At 44.0% G+C, this 22,689-nt stretch overlaps 2 protein-coding genes across 2 annotated transcripts; both read right to left on the bottom strand.

Moving 5' to 3' along the window:
- Positions 1-13,897: 13,897 nt before the first annotated feature.
- Positions 13,898-14,895, bottom strand: LOC125506079. Its single transcript, XM_048670956.1, has 2 exons — positions 14,633-14,895; positions 13,898-14,531 (listed from the first exon to the last, which is right to left on the bottom strand). The coding sequence occupies exons 1-2, from the start codon at positions 14,866-14,868 to the stop codon at positions 13,898-13,900; spliced, it is 870 nt and encodes a 289-aa protein (XP_048526913.1). The 5' UTR covers positions 14,869-14,895.
- A 992-nt stretch (positions 14,896-15,887) lies between these two features.
- LOC125510864 (cullin-4-like) lies at positions 15,888-22,232 on the bottom strand. The gene is given in 17 exon segments (XM_048676138.1): positions 15,888-16,088; positions 16,090-16,176; positions 16,270-16,350; positions 16,632-16,712; positions 16,807-16,887; positions 16,958-17,095; positions 17,188-17,319; positions 17,390-17,450; positions 17,691-17,797; positions 17,919-17,972; positions 18,063-18,164; positions 18,632-18,757; positions 19,925-20,212; positions 20,425-20,547; positions 20,648-20,828; positions 21,685-22,031; positions 22,112-22,232. Coding segments are annotated over 16 exon segments (1,911 nt in total). The 5' UTR covers positions 21,861-22,031; positions 22,112-22,232; the 3' UTR covers positions 15,888-15,995.
- Positions 22,233-22,689: the final 457 nt, after the last annotated feature.

Raw genomic sequence — 22,689 nt, 5'->3', positions numbered from 1 at the left:
GCCGTCCGTTCGGCGCTAGGATCATCGGTGATTTGGATCACGACGAGTACGACTCCATCAACCCCGTTCACTTGAACGCTTCCGCTTAGCGATCTACAAGGGTATGTAGATGCACTCTCCTTCCCCTCGTTGCTAGATTACTCCATAGATTGATCTTGGTGATGCGTAGAAAATTTTAAATTTCTGCTACGATCCCCTACAGTGGCATCATGAGCTAGGTCTATGCGTAGTTTCTATGCACGAGTAGAACACAAAGCAGTTGTGGGCGTCAATTTTTGTCAATTTACTTGCCGGTTACTAGTCTTATCTTGATTCGGCGGCAATGTGGGATGAAGCGGCCCAGACCGACCTTACACGTACTCTTACGTGAGACTGGTTCCACCGACTGACATGCACTAATTGCATAAGGTGGCTAGCGGGTGTCTGTCTCTCCCACTTTAGTCGGATCGGATTCGATGAAAAGGGTCCTTATGAAGGGTAAATAGAAATTGGCATATCACGTTGTGGTTTTCGTGTAGGTAATAATCGTTCTTGCTAGAAACCTATAGCAGCCACGTAAAAACTTGCAACAACAATTAGATGACGTCTAACTTGTTTTTGCAGCATATGCCTTGTGATGTGATATGGCCAAAAGGATGTGATGAATGATATATGTGATGTATGCGATTGATCATGTTCTTGCAATAGGAATCACGACTTGCATGTCGATGAGTATGACAACCAGGAGCCATAGGAGTTGTCTTAATTTATTTATGACCTGCGTGTCAACATAAACGTCATGTAATTACTTTACTTTATTGCTAAAGCGCTAGCCATAGTAGTAGAAGTAATAGATGATGAGACAACTTCAAGAAGACACGAGGTTGGAGATCATGGTGTCATGCCGGTGACAACGATGATCATGGAGCCCCGAAGATGGAGATCAAAAGGAGCAAAATGATATTGGCCATATCATGTCACTATTTGATTGCATGTGATGTTTATCATGTTTTACATCTTATTTGCTTAGAACGATGGTAGCTTAAATAAGATGATCCCTCGCAATAATTTCGAGAAAGTGTTCCTCCTAACTGTGCACCGTTGCGAAGGTTCGTTGTTTCAAAGCACCACGTGATGATCGGGTGTGATAGATTCTAACGTTCGAATACAACGGGTGTAAGCCAGATTTACACACGCAATACACTTAGGTTGACTTGACGAGCCTAGCATGTACAGACATGGCCTCGGAACACGAAGACCGAAAGGTCGAGCATGAGTCGTATAGAAGATACGATCAACATGAAGATGTTCACCGATGTTGACTAGTCCGTCTCACGTGATGATCGGACACGGCCTAGTTGACTCGGATCATGTTTCACTTAGATGACTAGAGGGATGTCTATCTGAGTGGGAGTTCATTAAATAATTTGATTAGATGAACTTAATTATCATGAACATAGTCTAAATTGTCTTTGCAAATATGTTGTAGATAAATAGCTCATGTTGTAGCTCCCTGTTTCAATATGTTCCTAGAGAAATACCAAGTTGAAAGATATTGTAAGCAATGATGCGGACTGGGTCCGTAGTCCGAGGAGTGTCCTCACTGCTACACAGAAGGCTTACGTCTTTGATGCACCGCTCGATGTGCAAACCCCTACAACATCGTCTGTGGATGTTGTGAACACCTGACAAACACATCCTGATGACTACTTGATAGTTTAGTGCACCATACTTTACGGCTTAGAATCGGGATTCCAATGACGTTTTGAACGCCATAAGACATATGAGATGTTCCAAGAGCTGAAATTGGGATTTCAGGCTCATGCCCGTGTTGAGAGGTGTGAGACCTCTGACAAGTTCTTTATCCAACAAGATGGAGGAGAATAGCTCAACTAGTGAGCATGTGCTCAGAATGTCTGGGTGCTACAATCACTTAAATCAAGTGGGAGTTAAACTTCCAGATAAGATAGTGATTGATAGAGTTCTCTAGCCACTATCACTAAGCTACTAGATCTTCGTGATGAACTATGACATGCAAGGGATGGAGTTGATCCCGAAGCTGTTCGCGGTGCTTAAGACCGCAAAAGGTAGAAATCAAGAAGGAGCATCAAGTGTTGATGGTTTAACAAGACCACTGGTTTCAAGAAGGGCAAGGGCTAGAAGGGAAACTTCATGGATGGCAAACCAGTTGCCGCTCCAGTGAAGGAACCCAAGGCTGAACCCAAACCCGAGACTAAGTGCTTCTATTGTAAGGGGAATGGTCACTGGTAGCGGAATTACCCCAAATGCATGGTAGATAAGAAGGCTGGTAACTTCAACAAAGTATATACGTGTTATTAATGTGTACCTCACTAGTACTCCTAGTAGCACCTGGGTATTGGATACCGGTTCAGTTGCTATTATTGGTGACTTGAAGCAAAAGCTACGGACTAAACGGAGACTGACTAAGGGCGAGGTGATGATGTGTGTTGGAAGTGTTTCCAAAGTTGATGATATCACCATTGCACGCTCCATCTGCCTTCGGGATTAGTATTGAACCTAGATAAATGTTATCAGGTGTCTACGTTGAGCATGAATATGATTAGATCATGTTCATTGCAATACGGTTATTCATTTAAGTTAGAGAATAATGGTCATTCTGTTTACATGAATAATACCTTTCATGTTCGTGCACCCTATGTGAATGGTTCATTGAATCTCGGTCGTGGTAATACCCATGTTCACGCCAAAGGATGTACAGTTAATAATGGTAGTACCACTTTCTTGTGGCACTGCCGCTTAGGTCATATTGGCGTAAGATGCATGAAGAAACTCCATGTCGATGGATGTTTGGAGTCACTTGATTTTGAATCGCTTGACACATGCGAGCCATGCCTCATGGGCAGGATGACTAAGACCCCGTTTTCAGGTACAATGAAACGGGCAAGTGACTTGTTGGAAATCATGCATGCTGATGCGTGTGATCCAATGAGAATTGAAGCGTGCAGTGGATATCGCTATTTTCTCATCTTCACTGACGATTTGAGTAGATATAGGTATATCTACTTAATGAAGCACAAGTCTGAAACGTTTGAAAAGTTCAAGCGATTTCAGAGTGAAGTAAAGAAACACATAACAATAAGATCATGTTCCTATGATCTGATCAAAAAGGGGATTTTCTGAGTTATGAGTTTGGCAATCACTTAAGACATTGTGGAATTGTTTCACAGTTGAAGCCACCTGGAACACCACAGGGTAATGGTGTGTCCGGACGTCGTAATCAAACCTTATGAAATATGGTGCGATCTATGATGTCTCTTACCGATCTACCGCTATTATTTTGAGGTTATGCATTAGAGACAGCTGCATTCACTTTAGATAGGACACCATATAAGTCTGTTGAGATGACGCCGTATGAACATTGGTTTGGAAAGAAACCAAAGTTGTCGTTTCGTAATGTTTGGGGCTGCGATGCTTAAGGCTTCAGCCGGAGAAGCTCGAACCCAAAGCGGACAAACACATCTTCATAGGATACCCAAAGGTGACAGTTGGGTACGCCTTCTATCTCAGATCCGAGGGCAAATTCTTTGTCGCTAAGAAGGGGTCCTTTCTCGAGGAGGAGTTTCTCTCGAAAGAATTGAGTGGGAGGAAGATAGAACTTGATGAGGTTGTCGAACCTTTACTTCAACCAGAGAGTGATGCAACACAGAAAGATGTTTTTTGTGGAGCCTACGTCTGTTGAATAGGAAGTTAATGATAGTGATCATGAAGCTTCGGATCAAGTTGCTATCGAACCTCGTAGGTCGACAAGGATATGTACTACTCCTGAGTGGTACGGTAATCCTGTCTCAGATATCATGTTGTTAGACAACAATGAACCTGCGAGCTATGGAGAAGCAATGGTGGGCCCGTATTCTGACAAATGGTTAGAAGCCATGAAATCCGAGATAGGATCCATGTATCAGAACAAAGTATGGACTTTGGTGGACTTGCCCGATGATCGGCAAGCCATTGAGATAAATGGATATTTAAGAAGAAGACGGACGTGGGCGGTAATGTTACCGTCTATGAAGCTCGACTTGTGGGAAAGAGTCTTTTCACAAGTTCAAGGAGTTGACTACGATGAGAATTTATCACCCGTAGTGATGCTTAAGTCCGTTGGAATCATGTTAGCATTAGTTGTATTTTTCGATTATGAAATCTTACAGATGGATGTCAAAACAAGTTTTCTTACCAGTTTTCATAAGAAAAGTTGTATGTGATACAATAAAAGGTTTTTTCGATCCTAAGGATGCTAAAAGGTATGCTGGCTCCAGCAATCCTTCTATGGACTAGAGCAAGCATATCGAGACAATGTTTGTTAGAAACTTGTATATGTTTTGATGGAGTGATCAAAGCTTTTAGGTTTATACAATGTTTGTTAGAAACTTGTATTTACAAGAAAGTGAGTGGGAGCACTACAACATTTCTGATAAGCATATGTGGATGACATATTGTTGATCCAAAATAATGTAGAATTTCTGGAAAGCATAAACGGTTGTTTGAAGAGTGATTTTCAAAGGAAGACCTGGATAAAGCTGCTTACATATTGGGCATCAAGACCTATAGAGATAGATCAAAACGCCTGATGATACTTTCAAAGAACGCACACCTTGACATGTTTTTGAAGGAGTTCAAAATAGATCAGTCAAAGAACGGGTTCTTACCTGAGTTGTAAGGTGTGAAGTTGAGTAGGACTCAAAGCTTGACCACGGCAGAAGAAAGAGGAAGGACGAAGGTCGCCCCTATGCTTTTGTCATAGGCTCTATACGTTATGTCATGCTGAGTACCGCACCAGATGTGTGCCTTGCCACATGTCTGGCAAGAGGGTACAAAGGTGATCTAGGAGTGGATCACCAAATAGCGGTCAAAATTATCCTTAGAGGAATAAGGAAATGTTTCTCGGTTGTGGAGGTGATAAAGAGTTCGACGTAAAGAGTTACGTCGATGCAAGATTAACACCTATCCAGATAGCTCTGAGTAGAGATACCGGATACGTATAATGGAGCAACAATTTGGAATAGCTCCAAGTGGAACGTGGTAGCAGCATCTACGATATAAAGTTTTGCGAAATACATAGGGATCTGAATATGGCAAGACCCGTTGACTACAACCTCTCTCACAAGCATAACATGATCAAACCCAGAACTCTTTGAGTGTTTATCACATAGTGATGTGAACTAGATCATTGAGTCTAGTAGACTCTTGGATGTTGGTCACATGGCGATGTGACCTGTTAATCACATGGCGATGTGAACTAGATTATTGACTCTAGTGCAAGTGGGAGACTGTTGGAAATATGCCCTAGAGACAATAATAAATTGGTTATTATTATATTTCCTTGTTCATGATAATTGTTTATTATCCATGCTAGAATTTTATTGATAGGAAACTCAGATACATGTGTGGATACATAGACAACACCATGTCCCTAGTAAGCCTGTAGTTGACTAGCTCGTTGATCAATAGATGGTTACGGTTTCCTAACCATGGACATTGGATGTCGTTGATAACGGGATCACATCATTAGGATAATGATGTGATGGACAAGACCCAATCCTAAGCCTAGCACAAAGATCGTGTAGTTCGTATGCTAAAGCTTTTCTAATGTCAAGTATCATTTCCTTAGACCATGAGATTGTGCAACTCCCGGATACCGTAGGAGTGCCTTGGGTGTGCCAAACGTCACAATGTAACTGGGTGGCTATAAAGTTACACTACAGGTATCTCCGAAAGTGTCTGTTGGGTTGGCACGAATCGAGACTGGGATTTGTCACTCCGTGTAAACAGAGAGGTATCTCTGGGCCCACTCGGTAGGACATCATCATTATGTGCACAATGTGACCAAGGAGTTGATCACGGGATGATGTGTTACGGAACGAGTAAATAGACTTGCCAGTAACGAGATTGAACAAGGTATCGGGATACCGACGATCGAATCTCGGGCAAGTATCGTACCGATAGACAAAGGGAATTGAGTACGGGATTGATTGAATCCTCGACATCGTGGTTCATCCGATGAGATCATCGTGGAACATGCCGGAGCCAACATGGGTATCCAGATCCCGCTGTTGGTTATTGGCCGGAGAGTTGTCTCGGTCATGTCTGCATGGTTCCCAAACCCATAGGGTCTACACACTTAAGGTTCCATGACGCTAGGGTTATTAGGAAGACTTGTATGTGACTACCGAATGTTGTTCGGAGTCCCGGATGATATCCCGGACGTCACAAGGAGTTCCGAAATGGTCCGGAGGTAAAGATTTATATATGGAAAGTTGTTGTTCGGGTTCCGGGAAAAGTTCGGTTTTTTCCGGTATTGTACCGGGAAGCTTCCGGAAGGTTCCGGAGGTCCGGAAAATGTTCCACCACGTCCAATACAGCAGCATGGGCTGTAGGGGGGCGCCCTAACCTTAATGGGCCAAGGGCACCAGCCCCCCCAAGGCCCATGCGCATGGGAGAGGGGAAACCCTAAGGGGGAGGGCCTCCACTTGACTTGGGAGGCACTCCTCCCCCCCTTGGCCGCCGCCCCCAACCCTAGATGGGATCTAGGGGTGCCGGCCCCCTCTCTCCCCACCTATAAATAGTGGAGGGGTGGGAGGGCGGCCACACCCTTGAACCTGGCGCAGCCCTCCCTCCTCCTACACCTCCTCCTCCTCCATTGTGCTTGGCGAAGCCCTGCTGGAGAACCACGAGCTCCATCACCACCATGTCGTCGTGCTGCTGTTGGACTCTCTTCCTCAACCTCTCCCTCCTCCTTGCTGGATCAAGGCGTGGGAGATGTCTCCGTTCCGTACGTGTGTTGAACGCAGAGGTGTCATCCGTTCGGCGCTAGGATCATCGGTGATTTGGATCACGACGAGTACGACTCCATCAACCCCGTTCACTTGAACGCTTCCGCTTAGAGATCTACAAGGGTATGTAGATGCACTCTCCTTCCCCTCGTTGCTAGATTACTCCATAGATTGATCTTGGTGATGCGTAGAAAATTTTAAATTTCTGCTACGATCCCCAACAATCAATCCCTCCGCTTGTTGTGCCAACAACACATGAGAGTACGCGCGCCCAATATTATTGTGGGCAAACCGTTAACGTTCCCGGGCTGGGCAATGTGGTAATAACCGAGGAGCATATTGAGCAGGCTGAAAGGCTCATGATCACTGTTGGACAACTCCTCGACATCGAGCCCATGCCTCTACGTAGAGAGGAGGAAATAAAACGGAAATATGTTTGGGGCCAACCTTTGGTCGAGCCAGACAAGGTCAAGAAGCTCCCAGCGAGAATGTATGAATTGCATCAATGGTACATGAGCATTACCAAGATTTCCAATCGAGAGTCCCTCATGGTGAATGTCAAGAAGGATCATTACTTCCATGAGAAAGCCGTGTCCGTTGAGTATTCAAAACTATTTCAGTTATACAATCAAGACGCACTCGACAAATCTATCGTCAGTTGCTATTGTCTGTAAGTGATTTCTTTCTGTAATTTAAGTCTCAAGCTAGTTGTAGTGATCATTTTGATCAATCATTACCTATAATTATCCTCACTATATTCTTTTCTGTGGTATTATGCAGGATGAAGATGTATGAAATGAAAAAAGGTGCATGCTATGGCATTGGGTTCATTGACCCAAATACCATTAATGAATACACATGGAAATTAGATGCATATTATGAAAAAGTGTAGAGAAAAGCATGCTAGAGTTCTTCAAGTGCCTCAATACCAATGAAGATATACTACTTCCTTACAAATTCGAGTGAGTCACACTGTCTTGTACTACAAATTCTATTTTTGCCTACTAGCTAGCTACATATTTTTGCTTACATATGCCCGCTTAATTAAGACATGCAAACGTGTGTGCATGTAGATTTCACTGGATCTTGTTAATCATTAAAGTTGATGAAGGAACAGTTGAAATACTGGACTCACTACTTAAAAAACAAAGTGACTACACCATCTTGTTTGGGATAGTCAACAGGTAATTGCAATCATTATTAACTATATCTCGGCCTATTTAGTTCGTCATTTCCTGATATGAACTATTTAATAACCCCTTTATTCATTTTCTTTGTCGGCGGGCAGGGCTTGGGAAAATTTCATCAGCGTCACTCCAGGCCAATGGAAACGAAAGCTGAAATGGTATCGACCCAAGGTAAGTAATTAAATAGTACTAGCTAGCTAGCTGCCATCTCTTTAATTATCATGCTTGATTAATTTTTATCTGATCAAATTCCATTTTCGTAAAGGCGCTGGAGCAGGCGCCGGGGAATAATCTGTGTGCATACTACGTTTGCGAGAACATTCGCATGATGGCGTCCGAAAGGAGCAGATCTCAAAGACAGGACTGGGTACGTTTGTCACACTATTCACAATTTTACACCATTATCGATATCTAGTCACAGAACTAATACACATGCATATTGATCTCCTTCTTAACAGTTCAGAGATGTGCGGGAGCAGCTCCTAGCAGAGGAGCGCATAGAAGCAATTCAAGAGGAAATAGCGGGATTTTTGCTCGACCAGGTCATAGATCCCAAAGGAGAATACTATTACCCGCTACCGCCCCCATGAACCACTTCCAATTCTCATCGTGCTCCGAAGGCATCAATTAGGCTAATGCCACTGGCTCCGAAGGCACCAATTAGGAGAAATTGTATATAGCTAGCTAATTGTATATATATATATACATGTGTGTGTATATATGTGTGAATTAATGGTGGTTGTGAGACATTCGATGATATATATATATATATGTGATCGGTTCTACTAGAAATTCTATTTATATATATGCATAACGTGTACAATATGTAGTATCGTAAAATACCAGCAAACGAAAAAGAATTAAATGGAAAACACAAAATTAAATGAAAAAGAAATCATAAACCCAAAACCCCCCAACCTTTTAATACCGGTTGGTGTCACCAACCGGTACTAAAGGGCTCCTTGTCCCCGGAGCTGGCTCGTGCCATGTGGTTGCCCTTTAGCACCGGTTCGTGCTGAACCGGTACTGAAGGGGGGGGGCTTTAGTGCCCACACTTTAGTGTCGGTTATCGAACCGGCACTAAAGGGCCTTACGAACCGGTGCTATTGCCCAGTTCTGCACTAGTGACATGGTTCGAGCTATGAAAGAAGCACACATAAACCTACCCATTTCTCCCTACGCGTGAAAAGAAATCCCATCAAAACTCTCTCATTGCGAAAGGTGGCGCAAATGTGGTGCCTCACTTGTCACCAACAAAGGAGATGGGAGTGAGCTCGGCAAGGGGTACCCATCAATTAGTGGTGAGCTCGGCAAGGGGTACCCATCAATTAGTGGTTTAGAACTACTGTGAAAAAGGAAGTTATATGGCTGGGCCTAGCATAGTGGGCCTTTGATAGAAAACAAACCAGTGCGTCGTGAAGAACGATTTGGCGAAAAATAATCGCCAACAAAGCGATGCGTCGGGAAAGCTGATTGGAAAAAATGTAAAGATCATGTTGTTGACATAGCACATATGATTGTTGGGGAGCGTTGCATGAAGATCAAAAAAATCCTACGAACACCCAAGATCTATCTAGGAGAAGCATAACAACGAGAGGGAAGAGTTTGTCTACATACCCTCATAGACCATTAAGCGGAAGCGTATATTACGCGCTCGATGTAGTCATACTCATCACGATCCAAACCGATGAAGTACCGAACGGACGGCATTGATACGTCTCCGTCGTATCTACTTTTTCTAACGCTTTTGCTCTTATTTTGGAATCTATTTTGCATGATTTGAATGAAACTAACCTGGACTGACACTATTTTCAGCAGAACTACCATGGTGTTGTTTTTGTGCAGAAATAGAAGTTCTCAGAATTGGATGAAACTTTTTGGACAATTATATTGAAATAAAAGAAAATACTGGAATCAAGACCCACTTGAGGAGGGGCTGAAGGAAATATGCCCTAGAGGCAATAATAAAGTTATTATTTATTTCCTTATATCATGATAAATGTTTATTATTCATGCTAGCATTGTATTAACCGGAAACATAATACATGTGTGAATACATAGACAAACAGTATGTCACTAGTATGCCTCTACTTGACTAGCTCGTTGAATCAAAGATGGTTAAGTTTCCTAGCCATAGACATGAGTTGTCATTTGATTAACGGGGTCACATCATTAGAGAATGATGTGATTGACTTGACTCATTCCGTTAGCATAACACTTGATCGTTTAGTTTGTTGCTATTGCTTTCTTCATGACTTATACATGTTCCTATGACTATGAGATTATGCAACTCCCGTTTACCGGAGGAACACTTTGTGTGCTACCAAACGTCACAACGTAACTGGGTGATTATAAAGGTGCTCTACAGGTGTCTCCGAAGGTACTTGTTGGGTTGGCGTATTTCAAGATTAGGATTTGTCACTCCGATTGTCGGAGAGGTATCTCTGGGCCCACTCGGTAATGCACATCACTATAAGCCTTGCAAGCATTGCAACTAATGAGTTAGTTGCGGGATGATGTGTTACGGAACAAGTAAAGAGACTTGCCGGCAACGAGATTGAACTAGGTATTGAGATACCGACGATCGAATCTCGGGCAAGTAACATACCGATGACAAAGGGAACAACGTATGTTGTTATGCGGTTTGACCGATAAAGATTTTCGTAGAATATGTAGGAGTCAATATGAGCATCCAGGTTCCGCTATTGGTTATTGACTGGAGACGTTTCTCGGTCATGTCTAGATAGTTCTCGAACCTGTAGCGTCCGCACGCTTAAAGTTCGATGACGGTTATATTATGAGTTTATCTGTTTTGATGTACCGAAGGATTTCGGAGTCCCGGATGAGATCGGGGACATGACGAGGAGTCTCGAAATGGTCGAGACGTAAAGATCGATATATTGGACGACTATATTCGGACATCGGAAAGGTTCCTACTGATTCGGGTATTTTCGGGAGTACTGGGGAGTTACGGGAATTCGTATTGGGCCTTAATGGGCCATACGGGAAAGGAGAGAAAGGCCTCAAAGGGTGGCCGCACCCCTCCCCATGGGCTGGTCCGAATTGGACTAGGGAGGGGGGCGCCCCCTTCCTTCCTTCTCCTTTTCCCTTCCCTTTCCTTCCCTCCTACTCCTACTACTTGGAAGGGCTCCTAGTTCTACTAGGAAAGGGGGAATCCTACTCCTGGTGGGAGTAGGACTCCCCTAGGGCGCACCATAGAGAGGGCCGGCCCTCCCCCTCCTCCACTTCTTTATATACGGAGGCAGGAGGCACCCCAAAGAAACAACAATTGATCGGTTTGATCTTTTAGCCGTGTGTGGTGCCCCCCTCCACCATAGTCCACCTCGATAATACTGTAGCGGTGCTTAGGCGAAGCCCTGCATCGGTAGAACATCAACATCGTCACCACGCCATCGTGCTGACGAAAATCTCCCTCAACACTCGGCTGGATCGGAGTTCGAGAGACGTCATCGGGCTGAACGTGTGCTGAACTTGGAGGTGTCGTGCGTTCGGTACTTGATCGGTCGGATCGTGAAGACGTACGACTACATCAACCGCGTTGTGCTAACGCTTCCGCTTTCGGTCTACGAGGGTACGTGGACTACACTCTCCCCTCTCGTTGCTATGAATCACCATGATCTTGCGTGTGCGTAGGAAATTTTTTGAAATTACTAAGTTCCCCAACAGTGGCATCCGGGCCAGGTTTTATGCGTTGATGTAATTTGCACGAGTAGAACACAAGTGAGTTGTGTGCGATATAAGTCATACTGCTTACCAGCATGTCACACTTTGATTCGGCGGTATTGTTGCATGAAGCGGCCCGGACCGACATTACGCGTACGCTTACGCAAGACTGGTTTTACCGCCGTGCTATGCACACAGGTGACTAGCGGGTGTTAGTTTCTCCAACTTTAGTTGAACCGAGTGTGGCTACGCCTGGTCCTTGAGAAGGTTAAAACAGCACCAACTTGACAAACTATCGTTGTGGTTTTGATGCGTAGGTAAGAACGGTTCTTGCTAAGCCCGTAGCAGCCACGTAAAACTTGCAACAACAAAGTAGAGGACGTCTAACTTGTTTTTGCAGGGCATGTTGTGATGTGATATGGTCAAGACGTGATGAGATATAAGTTGTTGTATAAGATGATCATGTTTTGTTGAAGTTATCGGCAACGGTAGATATCAAGAGAATCCATGCATGGAGCACTGGAAGATGGTAAAGAAAGCATTGCGTTATGCGCAAGGCACGAAGGACTACATGCTAATATACAGGAGAAGTGATTCCCTAGAGATAAAAGGGTATTCAGACGCAGATTTTGCGGGGGACAGAGATGATAGAAAATCCACGTCAGGATACATCTTCACTCTCGCTGGGGGAGCTATTTCGTGGAAAAACTCCAAACAGTCGATAGTTGCATCATCCACGATGTATGCAGAATTCATAGCATGCTTCGAAGCCACGGGGCAGGCGATATGGCTAAAGAAATTTGTACCCGACTTGAAAATGGTAGATTGTATTCACAAACCACTAAAGATGTACTGCGGCAACCAACCCGCAGTATTCTATGCTCACAACAACAAGTCGAGTAATGCTGCCAAAACAATAGAGATAAGGTATTATGTTGTGAAAGATAAAATCCAGGATCAAACTATAAGTCTCAAGCATATAAGGACAAAGGATATGCTTGCTGATCCGCTAACGAAAGGCTTACCACCCAATGTGTTCAAGGAATACTTAGCCGGCATGGGTTTAAGGGAAAGCCATATGATTCCTGGATAGGCCCAAAAGGAACAGAATTTGTTTCTGAACAAAATGTATGTTGTAGCTGTATGATTCTATCGGCATTTAAGCTGTGACGATGCAACATGCTCTATGTACCAATACGTGACGAAACAAATAAACTAGAAAGTATAAGGTTAAAAGAAAAAAGTTAAGATCAAGGGGGAGAATGTTAGGTTGATCTCTCCACCGAGTGGGCCCAACGATCCATCGGCCTTGATCTATTCGCGCCCTGATCGGGGGCGCCCAACCCTCTTATGGTTGGTGGGCCCCTGTGACCTGCGATATATAGAGAGGTGGAGGCCGGGGCACACGGTACGAGGTTCACCGCGCCGCCAGACTCCCCACCCGATATCCCCTTCCGATCTAGGGCAATCGCAGTGCTCACGGGAAGCACCACTGCCACCTCTCCATCTCGATCTCTCTGCTACCACCGGCCTCTACTACACCATGGCCGGCTCAGGATCGAGCTCATCCGCACCCAAGGAAGGTAGGTTACCGGGAAGATCTAGCCTACATCGATCTAGTGGATCTAACAGAACATGCATGGGGAAGCAATCAAATTTCACCTCTAAAAGAAGACAGACTTTGAAGAACACAAACTTTGGATCACCAGTTCATCACACACCCAGCGTCATGGATCATATACAGCAAAAACTGAACGCGTGTGAGCAACCAAACGTCCAAAAACTCCACAAAGGAGTTCCAAGTTTCCAACATTGTACTACGTATCATGGATCATCTGCAGGACAGGAGTATGTTCTGAAACAAGGCAAAAATCCTAAGGTAACCGGCGCCGCCAGTGCGAGGATGCTAGTCGAGCACCAGTGTGAGGAGGCGAGAGGCGGCATCGGCCGCAGGAACGCTGCACACCATGGACATGGTGCTCTCCTCCAGGTCCACGGCCACGATCTTCACAGTCTGATCTGCCGAAGAGGAAGAGATGAGGAGGTAAATGGTGCGCGCGTCCAGTGGGTGCACAAGCGCGATGCGGTCTGGTCGTGGGAGTCGCGCGGCGGCAGCCATCTCCTGCAGCCCAACAGCAGCATACTGCTCCCAGTCCTGACCCTGCTCGGTGACGGCGAGCTTCCAGGTGCGGAGCCGTCCCGCCTCGTCCATGTCCGAGAGCACGAGGTGATCCTCGGTCACGCTAACTGACCGGATGTACTGGCCCGCGCCGGCGCCGGGGAACAAGACGAAGCGAACACCCGTAGGGCCTGGAACCTGATGAGCCCTGAAGAATAGTCGATGAAGAAGACGGAGTCGCCGTGAGCGACCGAGCCGTCGCGGCCCCAGGGGCGGGCCGCCCCCGCTGGGTAGGGTGCTCGCGCAAGGCGATGGCAGGAGGTCTCCGCGAACGCTGACAGGCACATCATCTCCAGGGGCTCCTCCCCCTGCTGCTGTCCCCCCTCCTGCAAGATGGCGGGGACCAGCACATCGTGCTCGCGCCGCATGACGCCCACGCTCGCGAGCGGGTGCTCGGAGAAGCGACCTGGAAGGACAATAGCTGAGCTGGTCGCGATGTCCAGCACCATATACACTGCAGGGCGCTTGGGCTGGGTGCGGCGCACCAGCAGCACGTCTCCGTGGCTAGCCTGGACCTCGTAGATGGCACCGGGGGCCGCCGCCGTGGAGCGAAGCAAGCACACGGTAGAAGGGCGCGGTGGGACACGGCACAGGAAGCCGAACTCATGGCCGGAGAAGTCCATCACGTCGGAAACCACGACGAGGCCCCTGAGCACCAACCATCCCTGCCCAAATGGGTCATCCGGTTCTCCGCTGCAACCAACGAACCAAATTCCGTTCCGAGGTCACACCATACCCTGCCATCATCATCCAGCGGAATTGAACTTGAGAATCGCAAGGGACTGAGTACTCACCAAGCAACCCGGACGGCCTCCCCCGCCGTCCTCTGCCCCGCGACCGCCGCCTGGTGCTGGTGGCCGTGCTGGTCCAGGAAGTCTCGAATCGGCCGCGGCGGCGCCTGAACCTGACGACCCCGCTGCTGGATCTGCCGGTGGCGTCTGTAGATGGTCTCCGGAGTCCGGTGATCGATGACCTGTGTGGCCGCGCGGTAGATGGCTCTCCCCGCACGGAGCACCCACGGCGGCGCCATGGCTGCGGGGCGCGAGAAGGGGAGGAAGGCTCTAGAGGGGGAGGGGGAGGGGGAAGAGCGGGAGAAGGTAGGGAGGAGAGGGATGGCGATCGGCTGCTAAATTGCAAGGGGGTGCGGCTTATATGTGGATGCCGATAAGGGCGAGGGGCGGTGGGAGGCCGGGCTCGGGAGGGATGGCGAGGGCGAGGGCGGGCGGGGCGCGTAACCGACATCGCGTCGCCTGCACGCGCGGGGCGCGGCATGAGAGGGGAAGCGAAGGAGAGAGGAGGGAGGGGAGAGCGCGAGCCGGTCGAGGAATTGGATGGGAGGGGGCGGGCGGTTACGGCAGCGAGCTGGATTGGCAGGAGGGAGGCCCAGCTCCCGCCTCGCCGGTGCGGCCGACGCGCAGCCCAGAGCCCCGCGGCTGGCCGAGGAGGAGGAGTGCCTCCTCCCAATCTCTCACCGATTTCTGCTTGGAAGCGGCCCCAAGTGCCGAGCTGCCGAGCGGAGCGAAGCTCCATCTCAATTTGTGGAGTTCCTCGCCGTTGCCGTTGCCGTTGCCGGGCGACATTTGAATTTGAACTGAAGTCTGTCTAGATAGTATCTATAGGTCTGTCATGTGCAAAACATCCTACATCTCCGTGTGTCGGGATGGCTAGTCGCTTTGAGCTTATCTCTCTTTGACTCAAGAGGGCAAGGGTTCGACGCCTGCGCCTCGCGATCTCTCTCTTTATCTTCTTTTTTACATGGTCTTTCCCTCTTTTTCTGTTGTCTTTTTTTGGGCCAATCTTTTTCTGTTGTCTTTCTTTTCGTTTATCTACTGATCTTTTTTCTTGCAAGCGGTTTATCCATTCATCTTGCACGAGCACCTGCTCGCTTTGAAAAAACAGTGAAATCTGCTATCTGAAGTAAATTGCCCTCTACTTGGTGAAGAACTATTGCGTTGCTTTGCTGGGTCAGTTTTAGTTTTGCCTGATATTCATATAATATGTGTACGTAGTGGTGAATTATAGGGAATATCACAAATGTGAGGATTCATGTACGCATGATGCCCAACTTTTATATCCAAAACTCGTTCGTATACAGAAAAGATGCAACTGCTGCAACTCCCAAAGTGAGAGAACAAGGAACAGCAATACGCAATTACTTTACACAGTGTGTTTCTGACAATAAAATAAAATTAACATGACCATCTCTTTCACGGAAATGCTTCTGTCAAGCCAGATAATTGTATATCTGGGGGTTACTCCGGTCTCTCTCCAGGTACTCCCTGTCGATTAGGCTCTCTATTCTCTTCTTCATATCCGCTGGCTTAATCGGGAACTTGAGCTGAAAGGGGGGAAATGGAAACCAGATACTAGGTCAAATTGCTGGGCAGGGAAAAGGGTGCAGGGAAATCATGTCAATCACTCCGAGTGTTACCTGCTGGAAAAGCTCAGTTATTAGAAGGGTGTGGCTGAGAGTTTTCCTCGTCTTCATAATTCGAACTATGGCTGCATCAACCTGCATATAATAAAGAGAACCAGGTCAGGTTATGCTTTGAGATTGTAAGACACCAAAGACATGACTGGCAATCAGATTTCTACAGAAAGACTTTTATACAGAGGACTACCTTTTCTACCATAAGCAATAAAGCACTATAATATCAGCAGAGCAAGCAAATGTAGAGCATAATAGCTACATCGACCATGCAACTACTAGTCTTACAGGGATAATTGATTGTGTATTTATCTGCCTATTCTGACAGTTAAACCACAAAAGTTTCTGTTTGCAAGTTCAGTCACCTGATACTGACGATCTTGAAATACTCTCTCAGTGGTGCTTGTGTTTTCTTCTACTGTTTCCTTCATCTGAATTGCATTCACCTGCAAATACAGAACAGCACCTTAGTTACACACTTAAACTCGATGCCATCTGAAGTTGCCCTTCTCATCCAAAGAAAATTAAGGGGAAATATACCTTTATGCGATAAAGGGGAGCACTAAAATCTTCATTAAATAAGAATTCGTCCTTATCATCTATATCTCGTCCTTTTGGTGTCTGAAACACAAATGATGATTAACCAAGCTGCATGCCGAAAATTTGTCAAAGACAAACAAAAGAGTCACACCTTTTGGAGAACCCTAACTTTGCCACATGCAAGTGACTGGAGTGTTCTTCTCAATTCTTTATCCTCAATACCAGTCGACTCCTTTATGTCGACAAAGCTTAGCTTTTGTGCATCGTTGAACAACATCAGGACTACACTCTAATAGAAGGAATAAAATCGGAGTTTAGTTATTGCTCTCAGATAATTACCACATGATAAACCACGAGAGGGGGAGGGGGCAATAATCCAACCTGAAATAGTGACACTGCAAGTTCCTTTCTGCCTTTGGGGAACTCTACTTTTAATACACAATGACCCAAAGAATTCTGCCACATTAGACGCCTTCCACTGTACTTGCTCAAATAGAACTCTTTAAATATATCCTGTCAAAGAGAAGGGTTCAAAAACAGACTTCAAATTTGCTGCGACCATGTCAAGTCAGCCCAGACTAACCTGATAGACATTGAGTTCATGTGGGAGCTTCACATCCATCGGTGGATATGTCGGCCAGTAGCTGCAATTCAACTGATTTATCAGAACCGCATATATATGATCAAGACAACATCAATGATTGCATGTTAGTATGCTCCGCAAATGCTAACACTAATCCATTGCATTCAGATACCAGCTACATGATCTTCTTATAATAAAGCCCATACAAGTAACAGTTTCAGACTCAGACTTTAGACAACTGTCATATCAATGGAATGTGCTTCTTACAATGCATGTAAATGTGAGGGCAAAGGTTACTTACCCTGTTGTAAGCACATGTACACTCATTTCAATGCCAGTCGGAAGTTTTGTCCTTGCCTGAGATGATTGCTTGAAAGAATCATTTATTTCTTTGGATAATTCAATGTCCTGTGAACCAAATTGAGATATGAAGAAATTATTATATATAGTATAAATGGATATAGTATATAAGCAAGCATCAGAAGAAGACAGGATAAAAGAGAATCGTCAGTGACAAAAACTATGCTACCTTGAACATTCCCTCTAGTTTGTTGGTAAATTGACTTCCGCACTCAGTTTTAAGCTGCAAACAGCAACATGTTGCTCAAATACATCATTATAATTTGGATCACATGTAAAATAGTAGCTTAACCCTCGGATAAGAAATTATTACCTTTGTAATCATTGATTTCTCAGCATCTATAGATGCGCTCTTTCCCAGCAGCAGCCTCTTAGCTAGATCCTTCTTGTAGAATGCCTCAAATACATCTTTTCCCTGTCCATGATGAAAATACACTTATTTTATTTACACTAGAGAATAAAGGGATGTACATTTAGGTTTGTTACATTTAATTCTCAGTTAACAGTTCTTTGCAGTGATTATCACATTATGTACTGGTAGTTTTAGGGCCTAAGCTTCTCTTACTAGCTCTGTAATGTACGTTATGGGCCATCTTGGAATTTGGCCTAGCATCACCCTGCCTGGGAAGGCCCAATTATATCACCTTTGAGGGTAGGGCTTAAACTCATTTAGGTATCGATTTGTACATGTTGCATCTTAGATATCTGAGCTCCTAGCTCATCAGACCGCAGCCTAGTTAAGCTATGTTCTGAAGACATGTGTGTCAAAAGAAACTGGGATGATCTCTACATTTTTCCTCAATTGATATGAATTTGCTTTCAGTCAGGCTCAGCCCAACCAGTTCCATGGATATAATTGCATCAAATAGCTCAAAGACTTACTTGTATAAATCGGAACAGAACCAAAACTTTGTCGAGTATTCCCTCCAATTCTTCTTCTGAAGTACCTTTATTTCCAGCTCGAAGTTTCTCATCGAGAAACTTTGCGATCAATTCAGCCGGTCGATTCTGTTGTTAGGGGACAAGCTGTCAGCCTTAATCTTTTGAAAAGAAAACATAGGAGACAGAAATTATAAGTACACTAATTTGGGTACTCAAGAGTCTTAAGACCGACATACAATTTTACCCAGTTAACAATGTGATGAAAGAACATGCGCATCAAAATGCATCACATAAAATCCAAAATCATGCTTTATGCCTATCAAATCTCACAACTGACTGAAAAAAACGGCAGCCCAGTGCACGTAACTCCCGCTTGCGCAGAGTCCGACCACTTTGGGTCTTCTGACCGCAGCCTTTCCCTACATTTCTGCAGGACGCTGTTTCCAGGACTTGAAACATAAAGCGTGCTGTACAAGACTAAAAGTATGACCCATGTTTGTAAATTAAGCAATTGCAGGATTTAGCAAGGCCCAAAAGAGAAGATATGACAGGAAAGACAGCACACGAACATTGTGACACTGCATTCAAGAACAGATACCCCATGGAGCTCCATTTTGCCTTGTACAAACTGCTGCAGTGCGGTAGAGCATTGTATGTGTAACAATACTCCCGTCTAAAAAAAATTACTAACACATCACTATATCCATAAATTATCCGTAATAATATATATTAGCAAAATTAGAATGATATGGAAGCATCTTTCTTCAAGACGAATGGAATACCATTATTTCCATATGGGTTATTACATATTTTACATACATTAACCTACCAACGTTTCAAATGCTTGAAAGCAGATAACAACCAATATCTGGTGACAGGGTTACTGAGGACGATTCTTGATGACAGTCTTTTGACTCTATGCTACTACTCCCTCCTGTCACAGATTTTTTATGCTTGATATTCAGTTTGAGATACAATTTTACCATCAAATTTTTATCAGTATTTTACTACTGTGAAAATTCAAGACATGTATAAGAAAACATTATTTATTGCAAATTTCATCGAACAATTCCCATACAAGTACCCAGCTGTATAGTAATAGACGAGAGAGAAGAAAATGCTGACCACAACTTCCCATGATGATTGGAAAGAGTAATAAATATTTGACCAACGAACAATAAAAATAGAAGAAAAAGAACTATTACATCAAACTATATGCATGACAAGATATCCACTTAGTACTCAACAAAAAGAAATACATATAATGAAGCAGAATGGTAAAATCTGGCCCACCTGGCGTAGATTGATAAGATGCTCGAATGACTCCTTTATAGTATTGGAGAAAGCCTCATTTTTGGCAAAACTTTCTTCCAATATTTTATCAAGGGATGCCTTAAATTCCAGAAGAAAGGGAACCAAATCCTTGTCTTTCTCTTCATCCATGATAATGCCCTGGCCTGTGCCCCGGATATATAAACTAAGTGCTTGCTTTAGCATCTCAATGGCATCAACCCTCTGAAAAAGGGTGTACATCCTCGACAGGTCCGTTACACGATTTGCTTCCATAAGCACTGTAAATCCCTGAGACCCCACACATAAACGCCAAGAAACACAAAGATTCATAAGTGGAGAAGCAGCTAAAATAGATTAGTTGCATAATAAAAATAATACTGAGAAAGTGAACATCCTTATTGGTTTATCGATCTTATAGCCAACAAGAATACTGTTCTACCATGCTTGTTCAGGCTACTTGCCACAAAAAAGGTCTTACGATTCTAAAAGCAGATGCCCACCTTCTCAATAATTGCGGATGTGTGTCGCTGTAGCAATTGTTTCTCTGTAGTTGCTATAAGTGGCTTCCTCGTGTTAGCTTCCAAATACAGAATGCACCTATCATGTTCTTCTTGCAACCTTGACTGCATTAACTCGCATGCAATACCATCAGTTGCAAGCTACCTGACTTTCATGGTTCAGTATGAACAAAGTACATGGAGAAGAAAAGAAACCAATCATTACCTCCGCGTGCTTTAGATAATCTGGAATATCAGACTGCTGCAAATATTTGACACCTTCAGTAGCATAAAACTCAGAGGTGCATTCAAGAAAAGGCTTTTCGAATGTCTCGGAATACATTCCAAGATCAGTAAACATCTTCAGAAGATGACTAAGTAATGTCTTATCTATTGCTTCACCAAGCCTGATCAGGAAAGAATAATCTTTGAATAAACAGTTTTCCAGGGAAAGATAAAATAAATTGATAAGAAATTTTAATTGCAGTGATCCTTCATGTTCACAATCCCTATTACATATAATAGAATAATGGATTTCAACACAGATTCTATGACCAGGAAAGAGAAGACAAGTACATTCCTGCACAGGCTGGTGTTAGTTTATTTGATGAGCATGCATATAACAGATGCAGTGACAAAAATCCAAGTGAATCAAAACATGAGAACGCGATGAGAGAGACATAATACATTCAGTAACCGTATTTAGCCTTTACCCATTGACATTAAGATGAATTTGGATCACAATAAAAAAAGTATAGGCCACACATTTGTTAATCTGGAATTTTCCCATATTGAACACATATGCATCATTAAGCATTTGTGTTTTTTCACTTGCATTAGTAGCAGTGTGAACCATGATACGAATCATTCGCCTGATCCACATTTTTCACAGAATAGATATTCCAATTAAAGGGGTGATAGTAGGATTTAATGATCACAAAAAGGATTGTTGCTTAGGATTCATCAAAAAAAATACTACACAATCATATGGTATGTGGGGATATGATAAATATATTATTAAGTTGACTATAGTTGAAGTTAAGTTAATCAAACCCAATCAAATATAAGATGAATCCTACTTCAGATACGTACGCTGGCAACACTGCGGATTTATTTGAAAGCAACAGACATCTGGTTATATAAGAGAACCTATGCCGGGTGTAGGTCAGTAGTAGTACATCTCCACACATGTACACACACACACACCTGATCACCAGATTTCTATATATAGCACAAGAGCTTGCAACAGAATAGTAGGCATACCTCTCGCTCTCAATCAATCTTAAAAGACCAGTGACGGTTTTGTGTTCAATCTCCAGAGACAATGATATATGCTTGCGGAACAGCTGCAACCCCATATCCCACACTGAAGAAAGATTTGCAACATTCTTGACATATTTTACATCAAGAAGTAAAGCGATACCACGGATAATCAACATCTGATCACAAAAATCTTGCCATGTTCTTTGCACCAACGACAAAAATACAACCAGGTCTGGACTTTGACCCACTAATGCTGAGATTTTTGCTGATATATGTATTTCGCATTCTTTCTTGACTCGCTCGTATAAATTTGCCCCTAGCTTGTGTAGACAGAGATCACCAGCCGCCTATTGTGAAGAAAAAAATTCCAGGCTTAAAAATTAACGTGGGAGCATCAGACCTTATGGGGTAAACAACAAGGAATAACCTGATAAAGTTTCTCAACATCGCAGGAAAGCTTCTGCTTGAGAAATATGGCTGTAATGGCATCCTTCAAAATTGCCCAAGTATCTTCCTCAAAGTTTTTGGGTAATTTTGGCTGACCTATACATGAAAAGCAGATGGATGATATAACATACTCCCTCCGCTCCAAAGTATAAGGTGTACTGATTTTTTTCAAAGTCAAGCTTTCCTAGGTTTGACCAAGTTTATAGAAAAAATATCAACATCTAAAATACGAAATAGAAAAATTAAAGGACAAAACCAGTGCTAGAAGCCCCCGCACCAATACCAAATAAATAGAATATGGAAAATTATTTCATGATGCATGCAATGATATGATTTGATATTGTAGATATTGATTTTATTTTCTTTCTATTATCTTGGCCAAAGTATAAATGTTTGATTATTAAAAGAAATACAGCTTATATTTGGGGGGGGGGGGGGGGGGGGGAAAAAAAAAAGTGAACAAAACAGAAAAGTATTGCATCGGGAAGCCTAATTCAGACTACAACTTTAAATATGTGACATTTATATGAACTAAGGTTGCAGAAAGAGCCCCGACAG

The sequence above is a fragment of the Triticum urartu genome, chromosome 5 (genome assembly GCF_003073215.2).
Source record: "Triticum urartu cultivar G1812 chromosome 5, Tu2.1, whole genome shotgun sequence".
In the NCBI taxonomy this organism is placed as follows: domain Eukaryota; kingdom Viridiplantae; phylum Streptophyta; class Magnoliopsida; order Poales; family Poaceae; genus Triticum; species Triticum urartu.
Note: the sequence above shows the minus strand (reverse complement) of the source record. Positions and strands in the feature narration are given on the sequence as shown.